This window comes from Notolepis coatsorum (assembly GCF_963971535.1).
Source record: "Notolepis coatsorum genome assembly, chromosome: 18".
Lineage (NCBI taxonomy): Eukaryota > Metazoa > Chordata > Actinopteri > Aulopiformes > Paralepididae > Notolepis > Notolepis coatsorum.
In genome coordinates, this window is record NC_140182.1 from 46,045,472 (window position 1) to 46,059,293 (window position 13,822).

Here is a 13,822-nt window from a genome sequence, read left to right on the forward strand (position 1 = left end):
TGTTATTCCCAGCCTCAAACCTCGCATAGAAGGTATTGAGATAATTTGCTAAGGAGGTCACTGTTCAGTTTGAGGGAGTTGCCTTTGTAATCTGTCATCGTTCTGAGGCCCTGCCACATGGCTCTAGAGTCAGCCTGTTCATATTGAAGTTCAATTTGATCCCTGTAGCGCCTTTTTGCTTCTATTACTGCCCTCCTAACGTTGTATCTTGCCACCTTGTGGTCATTCATGTTGCCTGCCACAAGCCCGGCGTTGTAGGCTGAGGTGCGCGCTTTCAGAGCCTCACGGACGGATTTATCTACCCAAGGCTTTTGGTTTGGGTAAACTCTAATTGTGGTAGAGGGGATTGTTTCTTCCACCAAAGTACAAACAAAGTCCAGCACTGTATCCGTGTAGTCATTAATGTTATCTGTGTTGTCGCGGAACACACTCCAGTCTGTACATTCAAGTGCAGCCTGGAGTGTCTCCTCTGACTCCACAGTCCATCGCTGCACATCTCGCGATACTACTGGGGCGCGCTTGAGACTTTGTTTATATTTTGGTGAAAGAAAGATGGCGTCATGGTCAGATTTGCCGAAGCCACTGGCAGCCTGAGACTTGTATCCACACTTAAATTGCGAGTAACAATGGTCTAAAATATTCCCGCCTCTGGTAGTACAAGTCACATGCTGGTAGAAGTTTGGCAATACTCTTCTCAGGTTGGCGCTATTGAAATCACCCACAACCACAATAGCAGCGTCAACGTTAGCTGCTTGGATTCTATTTACCTCGTCATGTAGCCTGGAGAGCGCGTCACCTGTGTTTGCTTGTGGTGGAATATACACTCTGACCAAGATGACCGACGTACATACAGTAAGTCAAAGTGTTCCAAGAATCTTTGTGAAATTACCACAGTTTCTTGGGATTTAATTTTTTTTTAAAATAGCTTTTAATAAATTGGGGCTAATAGAAAAAAATCATCTCACCTGTGCTATCCCTCCCACAAATTTTGTTTTCACCACCACGCTGTCGTCGTCCGCCTTGTCAAACGCTGCCTTCTGAGCCGCCTTCACCAGGTTGTCAGACGCCCGCTTTACTGCGTTACCAGCAGCCTGTAGGGAGGACAGCCTCAACGTTAGCATGACAACAGGGATCAGGGGAGGGAGGAATAACATGTACAAATCTAGCCTTGGCACATTCTGCATCCATGCTGAAAAATGATAAAGATAAGATACGATATGATACGATATATGATAAGATAAGATAAGATATTCCTTTATTGATCCCCTTGAGGTAAATGTGGGCGTCATAGCAGCACGGGGGAGAGGGGGAGGAGAGGTACAGTTATGGGCAGGGTATAATTTTATCTGTGTAAACAAAGGTGCAGATGAGGGTCTGTATGCCTGTATGTATCTGGGCAATAAATATAGGCAATAGATACAAAAATATATAATTTAATCTGAATATATACTGTGACAGATCTCCTCCCCCCTCCCATGGATATCTGAAGGATGGGATATATTTGCCACAGGAGGAGTAGAGTCAATTAGGTAGCTGATTAGTACTGATTAGGGGTGTAGCGATACACAGAAGCCACGGTTCGGTACGTACCTCTGTATTGGTGTCACGGTTCGGTACGATTTCGGTACAACAGGAAAAAAATATTTATAATTATTATTATTTATAATTATTATTATTAAATAGAATGATATTCTATAGGCTTGCCGTGGTAGTCAGTGATACTGGTGTCATTCTGTGTTCAGGCATCCAATGAGTAAATTAATTGCCTACTGCCGCCTTAACAACTTATGCAACAACTTAGTTTCAGTTTCACTTGTAGAGTATTTAACTTCAATGGAGGATTTAACTTCAATTTTAACTTCAATTTAACTTTGTTAAAGATCAATGCAAGCCAGTGTAAAGTAAAGTAAAGATATTGAGCATAGATTTGTAAAATGTGCAACCCTAGTTTCACCTAGTGGTATGAGACGTATTCTTCGTATGGCTGCGCGTACCACACTGTGAAGCCCGTACCGTAAATTCGTGGGACGAATACACGTACCGTTACACCCCTAGTACTGATAGAATACACCTGCGCAGCATTAGTCACACTAATCTCACATGCACACACTCCCGACACACACACTAGCTGATTAGTACTGATAGAATACACCTGCGCATAATTAGTTGACACACATCTCACGTGCACACACCCAGTCCCACAGACTACATTAACACTAGGATAGAGAGGAGTAAGTTGAGCTGTGTAGGAAGCTGGGGCGGGTAGTGAGAGCGAGGGAGGTGTCGGTAGGGACGGGGATGGTAGTGACAGGGGAAGGGAGTCAGATGGTGAAAGTATGGAGGGGGGTGAGAGCGGGGGAGAAGGGTGGAGTAAGGTGGAGAAGAGGAGCAGGGACAGTGGGAAGGGGATAAAGAGGAAGAAGGGTAGGGGAGATAGCTCGAGTGGGTCAGAAGGCGAGGGTGTAGGTAATGGTGTTGCAGGAGTGATTCATATAGTGGTTAGGTTTGAGGGGAAGGGGGGAGTGCGGAAATTAGGATTTTTCGAGTTGCCCAAACTCATAGGTAAGCAATTAGGGGAGGTAAAGTATGCGAGAGTTTTGGAGGATGGGAATCTGGCCGTAGGGTGTGTTAGTGTGGATCAGGTGGAGAGGGCTAGGAAGGTGAGGAGCATTGGAGGGGTGGGTATAATTAAGGTTGTGAGAGTAGGGGAGAAGAGGGAGGGGGGATGTAAGGGGGTGATAGCTGGGGTTTCGGTGGAGGTTAGCGTAGAGCAGCTGGTGGAAGAGTTGGGGAGAGATGTGCGTAATGGGAAAGTTAATGGTGCAGAAAGGATGAAGAGGGGGGCAGATAGGGTAGTGACGGAGACGGTTGTGATTAAGTTTGAAGGTGAGGTTGTTCCAAGTAAGGTGTATGTAGGGAGTGGGGTGTATAGGGTTAGGGAATTTGTTCAGAGTCCTCTGAGATGTTACAGGTGCCAGGAATTTGGTCATATAGCAGTTTCATGTAGGAAGGGACAGAGGTGTGCTAGGTGTGGCGGGGAGCATGACTATGGGAAGTGTGGAGAGGGAGTGAAGCTATGGTGTTGTAGTTGTGGAGGGGAGCATAGTGTAGCGTTTAGGGGGTGTGAGGTGATGAAGAGGGAGGTAGTGGTTCAGAGTGTTAGAAGGGAGGGTAAGTTATCGTATGCAGAGGCGGCTAGGAGGGTAGGACAAGGAAGTCAAGTTAGGGTGCAGGGGTTTGTAGAAGGGCAGTTGGCAGAAAGGGTAGGGCAGGAGGATAGAGAGAGGGTGTGGGAGGAGAAATTGAGTATTGTGGGCTTCGTGGCAGGGGTAATTAATACTGCGGCAAAGATTGAGGGTAGAACAGATAGAACAAAGATGATTGTTAGGATAGCGGTTCAACATCTGGGTATGGAAGGTCTGACATTGGAGGAGGTGGTTAGGGAATTGAATAAGGGGGCAGCGGGTGACCAAGGTGTACAGAGTCAGGCAGCAGGGGGCAAGGAGTGTCTCGCAGAGGGGGGCTCAATTGGGAAGTAGCAGCATTAGTTGCACTCCAAGAAGGTGAGGGGAATTGGGTTTTGTAGGAGGTAAAGGGTACCAGTAGATGGCGGCACATACCCTAACAAGTGGTCGGCCGCCGTTAAACCTCAATAAGAAGAAGAAGAAGAAGAAGAGCTGTGTAGGAGTTGTGTTATTGAGAGAGAGAGATTGAGCATTCAGAGTTGTGACGGTGAGAGGTAGTGAGAGGTGAGGAGAAAGCGAGTAGGTGTTCTTTGTGTACTGGACCCTGGACTGGCTGAGATTCCTCCTTGTGTACTGACCCTGGACCGGACGACTACCCTGAGTATTGAACAATCCCTTTTTCTGTTGGCGAGCCTGTTTTGTGTTTTTGACCACCGGACTGTCTATGACCATTCTCTTGCTTATCAAACTGGATTTTTGCCTTAATTCAATAAATATTCGTATTGATTGATATTGCTCTTGTGTGGACCTTTTGAATTTGTTTGTATTTGAACTGTGGCGAGTCTGGTCCCCACCAGATTCGTCACAATACTTTGAGTAAAAGGAAACAGTATACACACGGTGCAGGTAGGGGTCTGTAAAATGACATACACATTTTAAGTCTAGTTTTCAGAGTTGTGATTGTGTTCTTTTTCATGGCATTGTGTGTTAATTCAAACTCTCTTAACAGTTAATGACGTCAATTCTACTGACTCGGTTTTCAACAATGGAGTGTAACAACAGTACTTACTGTAAGAGATAAGCTTTCCTTTGCTCGGTCAAACTGAGAGTGAGCAGAGCTCGAAATTGGTCAACTGACCTATATCAAATCCCACCCACTTTTCTCGATCCCAAACGTTTGTCAGAGGAAAGCGACAATTGTGATTGGAGGATCAAGACAAGAGGGGCAGGGTTTGAGATAGGTCAATTGAATTGAATCATGGAGGTCCCTGGTCATTTCCACCTCTAAAATGCATACTAGGTTGAAGTGGAAGAAAACTGGAAGTTCTCCTAAAACATCAAGCCGGGTTCACCTGCAGTCTCCTCATGGCTTCTGAGTCCTGGTCGGCCTTCACCTTGCAGGCCACCAGGAGCTGTGCCGTGGAGGCTGCCACCTGCTTGGCGGAGGAGATGAGCTTCTCCTCGCTGGCGTGGCCCTGCACCGAGGCGTTAGCCGCCTCACAGAGGTTACTGGTGGCTGCCGCCACCATACGTGCCTACAGGGAGCACCGGACACAACCATTATGTATATAGCCACGACTCACCTCCACCTCAACTGTATTCATCTTAAACTATCTTAAATGTAGCCGGTAATACTGAACTCACGGCGGATATGAGACCCTGCGACCACTGGCCATCGTCCACTGCATTGGCTGAATTGGATCCCACCTGAAGGGCAAATGAGTGAGAAAGAGAGATGCTAGGCTAGCACAGTAGAACATGTGATGGGGTGCTGCCACGTCTTGTTTGTGTGATGTGTTTGTGTGATGTGTTTGTGTTTGTGTGATGTTTATGTGATGTGTTTGTGTGATATGTTTGTGTGTGTGATGTGTGATGCGTTTGTGTGATGTGTTTGTGTGATGGGTTTGTGTGTAATGTGTTATGCGTTTGTGTGATATGTGATGTTAGTGTGATGTGTCACTGTCATGTGTTTGTGATGTGTTTGTGTGATGTGTTTGTGTGATGTGTTTGTGTGATGTGTTTGTGTGATGTGTGATGTGTGATGTCATGTGTGATGTGTTTGTGTGATGTGTGATGTGTTTGTGTGATGTGATGTGTGATATGTGATGTGTGATGTGTTTGTGTGATGTGTTTGTTTGATGTGTGATGTGTAATGTGCGCTTGGTGAGAGAGTGTCAACTGACCTTGCCTTGGGCCACCAGCTCTCTCTGAGCCGCTGAGGCAGACTTGACCAGAGCGCTGGTTGCCGCGGCGATGGACTTTGCCGCTTCTAGGATCTGCTCCTCAAAGTCCAGCGTTTCATCTGCCTGCTGGAAAGTGGAACCACATATTAATTTCAAGGTCACTGCTGTGCTAGTAGTGTATAACTGTATCTAAGAGGTAGCTAATGTAAACATAACCAGCTACTTCATAATTATGTTGTCATTTGACATAACTCAGCCGTGTCTTTCAACCAAAGCAACACTGGCCAACACCATCCCGTTTCCAAGGGCGACACCTTGTGGCCATAACGCAGAAGGACTCCCTGATTCCAGTTTCACATCATTGTCAAACTGAACCCCGTGATGGTCAGCATGTTGGGGGGGGGGGGGTTTGGGGAACAATTTACAAAATGGCCACCTCTGCCTCAAGGCAGCAGGGCACACCGACCGCGAGATCTTCATTAACACAATAAGGTGGCTGCAGACAGGGCGGGACACTGTAGGAATATGTTTGATATATAGTTGGACTGAATAACAACCTAATATATCAAACATATCAGACAGAGCCCTGCGGAGAGGCGTCCGGGTCTACAGCGAGACACAGGGAGGCATGCTGGATAGGAGATCTCCTTCTTACACCGGGCGAGAGGGAGGGAGGAGCAGGAGGGAGGGGAGGGAACACAGAGGGCGGTGGAGGAGGAGAAGAAGGATAACAGAATAGTCACTCACAGATCTTTGATGGAAGCAACGAGACACCTGGTTGACATTGATGTGCTATAATAACGTTGATTGCAGCTAGGACTGATGCTGATTAGTCGTGCTACTTCAGCATCAGCCTCGGTGTGAAGTGGACACGACAAGCAAACGCTGGCAATTCCGATGGTGGAAAAAGAGCACATTTCAGCACATATAGGCTAAATATTAAGAAAATGTGAATGTCACTCAACTAAAAATTGTATACAAGTTCTGCTATCGGTCTCTGGTGTCGCCATTTCAGTTTTTGTGGACACCAACGACACAGCACTAGAAACCACAGAACCCAGTCTTTAATCTGGGATGTCATCAGGATCTACAATCTGGAGCCGCTCCAATGAACTCAGACATTTCTTTGAGCTGTAAAACTCCTATGACCTTCATTTTACAGAAGTGGAAAGCACTCTGAACCAGAAAACGTATTAATATCTGCAGAAATTCGGATGCTTACACAGTCACCTATTACATTGAACAATTCATTATCTATGGTTCTCTACATTATGTTGACATTATAGGTTAAGCGTTGGGGACAAACTCCTATCTTTCTGGCTTTAGCAATGAATGTTGTTTAATACAAACTGGACTGTCCCGAGGAGGACACGGGTAAAACATATTTTGAGTTGTGAAATTCAGTGGTATGCAATGCATCCCCCTTTAAATGCCTCTTCTTGGCAGGAGTGCATGCAATGTCCCTACTAGACCACCAGAGGGAGACACTGACATCCAATAGGGGGAAAAAGCCTTTAACCTACAACTAATCCGCTCATAAACCTTAAGCTTCTCATAAGTGCAGTATGTAAGTATGGAATTATAGTGGGAGACAGAGCATTATAAGGTCTGTAATGAAGACGGGAGGTTCCCAAGACCTTATTTAGTTATGTGTATCAGACAGACAGATGGGGTTGAGCTGACCGCCACTATAAATACTAGACCAGGTTGGAAAAGAGGGAATCAAGCACTACAAGCACAGGGAGGAGCACTGGGATCTAACTATTCAGTCTCCAGAAATGGATAAACAAACATACATTCATGCAGCACCAACCACACTACCAACGGACACTACGATATGTACAGTACTTGTATATTATGACACATGTGACGTAGCTCGTTCTTTTTTTTTTTTAAATTATGCAATAGAACAGGGTAGGGGAGTAAGGGCCCCTTGGGTTTAGTTTAGGAACAAGGAATGCTGTAATATAACAAAGGAAATAGGTTCAATAAGACGGGTGACCTCCCCTTCAACAGGGGCCACAAACAGTTAATTACACATTTGAACTCATTCCAACATAAGCTTCAGGGCCAGGCGGTGTAATTGTGTCTCCTGGCAACGCAACTCAAAATAATCTCCAAAATTGCACTAGATTACTCCCTAGATGAAACTTTCCAATGGCCGTACGTCAGTTACCAGGAGCTTTCCGAATCACCGTAGTGTGAAACCAAATGTTCTTTTTTTAGGACATCCATATAGCTGCTCGGTCACCCTAAAAAACATGCCTCCGGGGGCCAAGGTCATCTCGTCCCGTCTTTGGCCCCACAGAGCCTTTCCCGATGATTAATTTGGCCTAAATGATGAACGCCCGCTCCGGCGCGGGAGGGGAGGGTCCAGAGAGGGGCACCAACCTTGGGCTTGGCCCTGGGTTTCAGCTGCTCCAGCTTCTTGGCTGCTGCCTCGATGGACGCGGCGGCTCCCAGCAGCTCCGTCTCGGCGATGACAGTGGGGTCCTCCGGGTCCACCCATTCTGAACCTGAGGGACCACCCAGAGACGGAGACCATCACAACAACACACTCCCCCTGCACACAGACAGTGGGGTCCTCCGGGTCCACCCACTCTGAACCTGAGGGACCACCCAGAGACGGAGACCATCACAACAACACACTCCCCCTGCACACAGGCACGCCGGCACACAGCAACACTGTGTGTCGGTGATTGACGTGTGACAAAGACCATTGGATTCTAGTGTAATGTCTTCACACTAGAATGTCTTGTCTTCACACTAGAATGTCTTGTCTTTACACTAGAATGTCTTGTCTTTACACTAGAATGTCTTTACACTAGAATGTCTTCACACTAGAATGTCTTCACACTAGAATGTCTTGTCTTTACACTAGAATGTCTTGTCTTTACACTAGAATGTCTTGTCTTTACACTAGAATGTCTTTACACTAGAATGTCTTTACACTAGAATGTCTTCACACTAGAATGTCTTGTCTTTACACTAGAATGTCTTTACACTAGAATGTCTTTACACTAGAATGTCTTCACACTAGAATGTCTTTACACTAGAATGTCTTTACACTAGAATGTCTTTACACTAGAATGTCTTTACACTAGAATGTCTTTACACTAGAATGTCTTTACACTAGAATGTCTTGTCTTTACACTAGAATGTCTTCACACTAGAATGTCTTTACACTAGAATCCAGTGGTCTTTGTCCCACGTCAATCAATACAATACAGACACGCCGGCTCAGATAGCGGAGCTCTGCCTCTTTGAACAGCGACCCGGTGTTCATTGTCTCCCTTCACGCTCCAGTGTGATCGTTATGTCTCAAAGTTAAATAAGACTTAGAGGAAAATGCACTTTTGATGGATCATTATCATTTTATAGGTTTTAAAGTGGCCGTAACAAAAAGAGCTGTTTGGGGAACAGCTTGGGGAACCAGATGGAATGATGTTTTTCCTAGATTATGTCGAACCCTGGGGAAATCTGTTCAGCTACACCTCCCCCCACCCACCCACCCACCCACCCACCCACCCACGTCCCCCTCTCCACTCGTCTGCTACCCCCCCCCCCCCCCCCTGAAAGGTGATCTGGAAGAACAAAACACACCATATCACACTTACCTCCATCTGAGGCAGCAGAGAAAGTGAGAGAGAGAGGAATAGAGAGAGAGGGGACATCAGAGCAGTGAAGTGGATAGGCCCGCTGGGTCTCAGGCTGTACAATGAAATCTAATTCTCACCGAAACACAATCTATTAGCCCTGTCGGAGATGCGGCGGCACAGCTTTGACAGGCAACATTCCAGTTAGTTTGGGTCATAATAACCAAACCCCCACAGAGCTCCGTTCAGAACAGCTCTCACCGCACATGACTGCGCAGCGTGTTCTCAATATCCCAAAGTGATGGCCATAATAACCCATATCTTATTGTCGCTGGTGGCTCGACTTCATAATGTTATTGAATATTATCCATGCACAAGAGGATTAGGGCTGCATTACATAATCTCTAATATCTCTACAATTCCTATTTTCTTTTTTTTTCCATTTAATTTATTTATTTATGTATTTATATTTGATCAAAAATGTATTAGTTCCCAATGGGCCTCCCCTGAATATGAACAATATACTATGAACCATATTCATAAAACCATACTTAATAATTCATGGACCCGACCTGTATCAATGACTTATCTTTAAAATTCTAAATTCTTGCAAGAAACACAAGATCAAAACGACAACGTTTTCTATCGCTGCTTCTTCAGGTTCGGGTCCAAACTCTAAGAATACTGCAAATTATGTTAGTGTTTGTGTAAGTAAGGGAGTGTGCCAGTCAAGAGCTATATGATGAGAGTGTGTGTGTGTGTGTGTGTGTGTGTGTGTGTGTGTGTGTGTGTGTGTGTGTGTGTGTGTGTGTGTGACCTCACCCTTCATAGCCTCAGCTGTCTGAATGAGCTCTGTCACACACGCCGCCACACGCTTGGACTGTACTGCCAGATGCTGCTTCTGCTCTGGTGCCGGTCTCTGGAGGACCTGAAACCACACACACACACCCACACGCACGCACGCACACACGCACGCACGCACACACACACACACAGAGTACACACACAGAGTACACACACTTTAAAGATGCACTGTGGGATAGAGATTTTGGGACTGACTTTAAAGACATGATACTGTAGGACAGATACACACAGGACTGACTTTAAAGACATGATACTGTAGGACAGATACATACGGGACTGACTTTAAAGACATGATACTGTAGGACAGATACATACGGGACTGACTTTAAAGACATGATACTGTAGGACAGATACATACAGGACTGACTTTAAAGACATGATACTGTAGGACAGATACATACAGGACTGACTTTAAAGACATGATACTGTAGGACAGATACGTACGGGACTGACTTTAAAGACATGATACTGTAGGACAGATACATACAGGACTGACTTTAAAGACATGATACTGTAGGACAGATACATACAGGACTGACTTTAAAGACATGATACTGTAGGACAGATACATACGGGACTGACTTTAAAGACATGATACTGTAGGACAGATACATACAGGACTGACTTTAAAGACATGATACTGTAGGACAGATACACACAGGACTGACTTTAAAGACATGATACTGTAGGACAGATACATACAGGACTGACTTTAAAGACATGATACTGTAGGACAGATACATACAGGACTGACTTTAAAGACATGATACTGTAGGACAGATACATACAGGACTGACTTTAAAGACATGATACTGTAGGACAGATACACACAGGACTGACTTTAAAGACATGATACTGTAGGACAGATACATACAGGACTGACTTTAAAGACATGATACTGTAGGACAGATATGTGTGCAGTATATGGGGGACATGAAAAGGTTAAATTAGCATCAAAGGCATTTTTCTCTCGTTTGGGAACTGTGCACACAGCAGACTCTTGGGGACATGGACACGTGCAAACACACAACCAGACACATAGACAACCAGACACATAGACAACCAGACACATAGACAACCAGACACATAGACAACCAGACACATAGACAACCAGACACATAGACAACCAGACACATAGACAACCAGACACATATACAACCAGACACATAGACAACCAGACACATAGACAACCAGACACATAGACAACCAGACACACACACAACCAGACACACACACAACCAGACACACACACAACCAGACACATAGACACATAGACAACCAGACATATAGACAAACAGACAGCCATACATATAGACAACCAGACACATAGACAACCAGACACACAGACAGCCAGACATATAGACAACCAGACACATAGACACACAGACAGCCAGACATATAGACAACCAGACACACAGACAGCCAGACACACAGACAGCCAGACATATAGACAACCAGACACATAGACAACCAGACACACACACACAACCAGACACACACACAACCAGACACACACACAACCAGACACATAGACACATAGACAACCAGACACATAGACAACCAGACACACAGACATATAGACAACCAGACACATATACACACAGACATATAGACAACCAGACACATATACAGCCAGACACACACACAACCAGACACATAGACAAACAGACATATAGACAACCAGACACACAGACAACCAGACACATAGACAACCAGACACAGAGACAACCAGACACATAGACAACCAGACACATATACAACCAGACACATAGACAACCAGACACACAGACAATCAGACACATAGACAACCAGACACATATACAACCAGACACATAGACAACCAGACACATAGACAACCAGACACATAGACAATCAGACACACAGACAACCAGACACACACACAACCAGACACATATACAACCAGACACATAGACAACCAGACACATAGACAACCAGACACATAGACAATCAGACACACAGACAACCAGACACACACACAACCAGACACATAGACAACCAGACACACACACAACCAGACACATATACAACCAGACACACAGACAACCAGACACACACACAACCAGACACACACACAACCAGACACACACACAACCAGACACATAGACAGCCAGACATATAGAGACAACCAGACACATATACAACCAGACACATAGACAACCAGACACATAGACAACCAGACACATAATACAACCAGACACACAGACAACCAGACACACACACAACCAGACACACACACAACCAGACACACACACAACCAGACACATAATACAACCAGACACACAGACAACCAGACACATAGACAACCAGACACACAGAGAAACAGACATAGAAACACAGACATATTCAAACAATGCACATTGTGAATTAAGTGCATAATGGAAACAGTCCAAAGCTACATATAAAATAGAAAACAAATTAGGAGAAAGCATCATCTGTGACTCTGTATATGAATGAATGAATGAATGAATGAATGCATGAATGAATGAATGAATGAATGAAAACTTTATTTAACAGATTGCAGAATGGGTACAATACAGTACGGCTCAATACATACAATTGTTAAGGGGATGCAGACCTGAGAAAGACGTTTGTCTTGTTTCCATCAGGGTCCCCCATTTTCAATTCATATAGACATTTATGACATACACAACATACATGACATTTATGGCATAGGGACATATAGGTATTTAGTACTGATACATTTGTGACATAAACGGTATTCAAATATACAGTACTGTTACCCATAGATCCTGACAGAGTATATATGATGGGGAGGGGACTGTACATTAGGAGGGGGTGGGTGGGTGGGAGAGAAATATACATACGGCGGGGAGGGAATATATACATGCGGTGGGGAGGAGACTGTCTATTAGGAGGTGGTGGGGGTTTTGGGCATTTACGGTGGCCAGTTTCGAATTGCAGCCTCCCGTAGGTGCTCTTTAAGAGCGGTTTTGAATGTGGGTAGTGATTCACATTCCTTTACAGCTTTGCGTAGGGCGTTCCACATTGTTGTGGCATAATTGCGAAACGTGTTTAGTCCCTTGTTTGAGCCGAATCTGGGTTTTACATGATTTGTTGAGCTTCCTCTGGTGTAGTGGTTGTGGTATTCACTGACCTTTGGGAAGTATTTTGACATGTACATGGGTACCCCGGTCGTATAGTGTATCTTGTAGACCAGGCCCATTGCAAGTTGCTGTACTCTGTCGTCTACTCTAAGCCATCCTAGGTTGTCAAAGTGGGCAGGGGTGAGGTGGGTTCTGGGGTTCAGGTCAAGTAGTAGTCTGACCAGTTTGTTTTGTGATGTTTGTAATTTTGTTTTAAGCGCCTTTGAGGTGCTTTGGTACCATGAGGTGCACGCATAGTCGTAGTACCCTTGAATGAGTGCTCCTGCCAGAGTCTTCAGGGTATTCTTGTTTACCAGAGAGGAGATCCGGTACAAGAATCTAGTTCGTTGGTTGACTTTTTTTATTACATTGGATGCCATTTTGTCACAGGAAAGATTTGCCTCTAGGATGGAACCCAGGTAGGTAATTTCGTCTTTCCTTGTGACAATATTGTCACCCACTGTAACTGAGAAGCCGTCGGTCTTGCTGAGTTTGTTATTTGAACCGAAGAGAATGGACTCTGTTTTGCCCATGTGTAATGATAGTTTGTTATCAGCGAGCCATATGCAGATTTTGCCTAGTTCTGAGCTGAGGGTTTTTTCAACCTGCAACTTGTTCTTGTCAGAGACCAGCAGGGCTGAGTCGTCCGCAAACAGGAACAAGTTGCAGTCACAGGCTGACGACATGTCATTTGCATAAATTAGGAAGAGACATTGGCAACACAGACAACTCCAAACAGTAGGCATTTGGTTCTCTTCCTCGACAGACAAATCTGAATACACACCAGGTTTATGAACACGGCCACACTTCATAGTATGGAAAGCAATAGCGGGCACCTATAACTCAGTTGTGGAAGGAAGAGTCAGGCT

At 45.0% G+C, this 13,822-nt stretch overlaps 1 protein-coding gene across 1 annotated transcript in view; it reads right to left on the reverse strand.

The window, feature by feature from the left end:
* Positions 1 to 13,822, reverse strand: part of LOC311245349 (talin-2-like) — a 201,869-nt gene that overhangs the window by 14,524 nt on the left and 173,523 nt on the right. Inside the window, exons 39-44 of the mRNA XM_084335192.1 lie at positions 9,787 to 9,892; positions 7,760 to 7,884; positions 5,369 to 5,494; positions 4,830 to 4,892; positions 4,538 to 4,720; positions 966 to 1,091 (exon numbers count right to left, since the gene is read on the reverse strand). Of these exons, the coding sequence (XP_084191318.1) occupies positions 966 to 1,091; positions 4,538 to 4,720; positions 4,830 to 4,892; positions 5,369 to 5,494; positions 7,760 to 7,884; positions 9,787 to 9,892 (729 nt within the window). The remainder of the gene's footprint in view (positions 1 to 965; positions 1,092 to 4,537; positions 4,721 to 4,829; positions 4,893 to 5,368; positions 5,495 to 7,759; positions 7,885 to 9,786; positions 9,893 to 13,822) is intronic.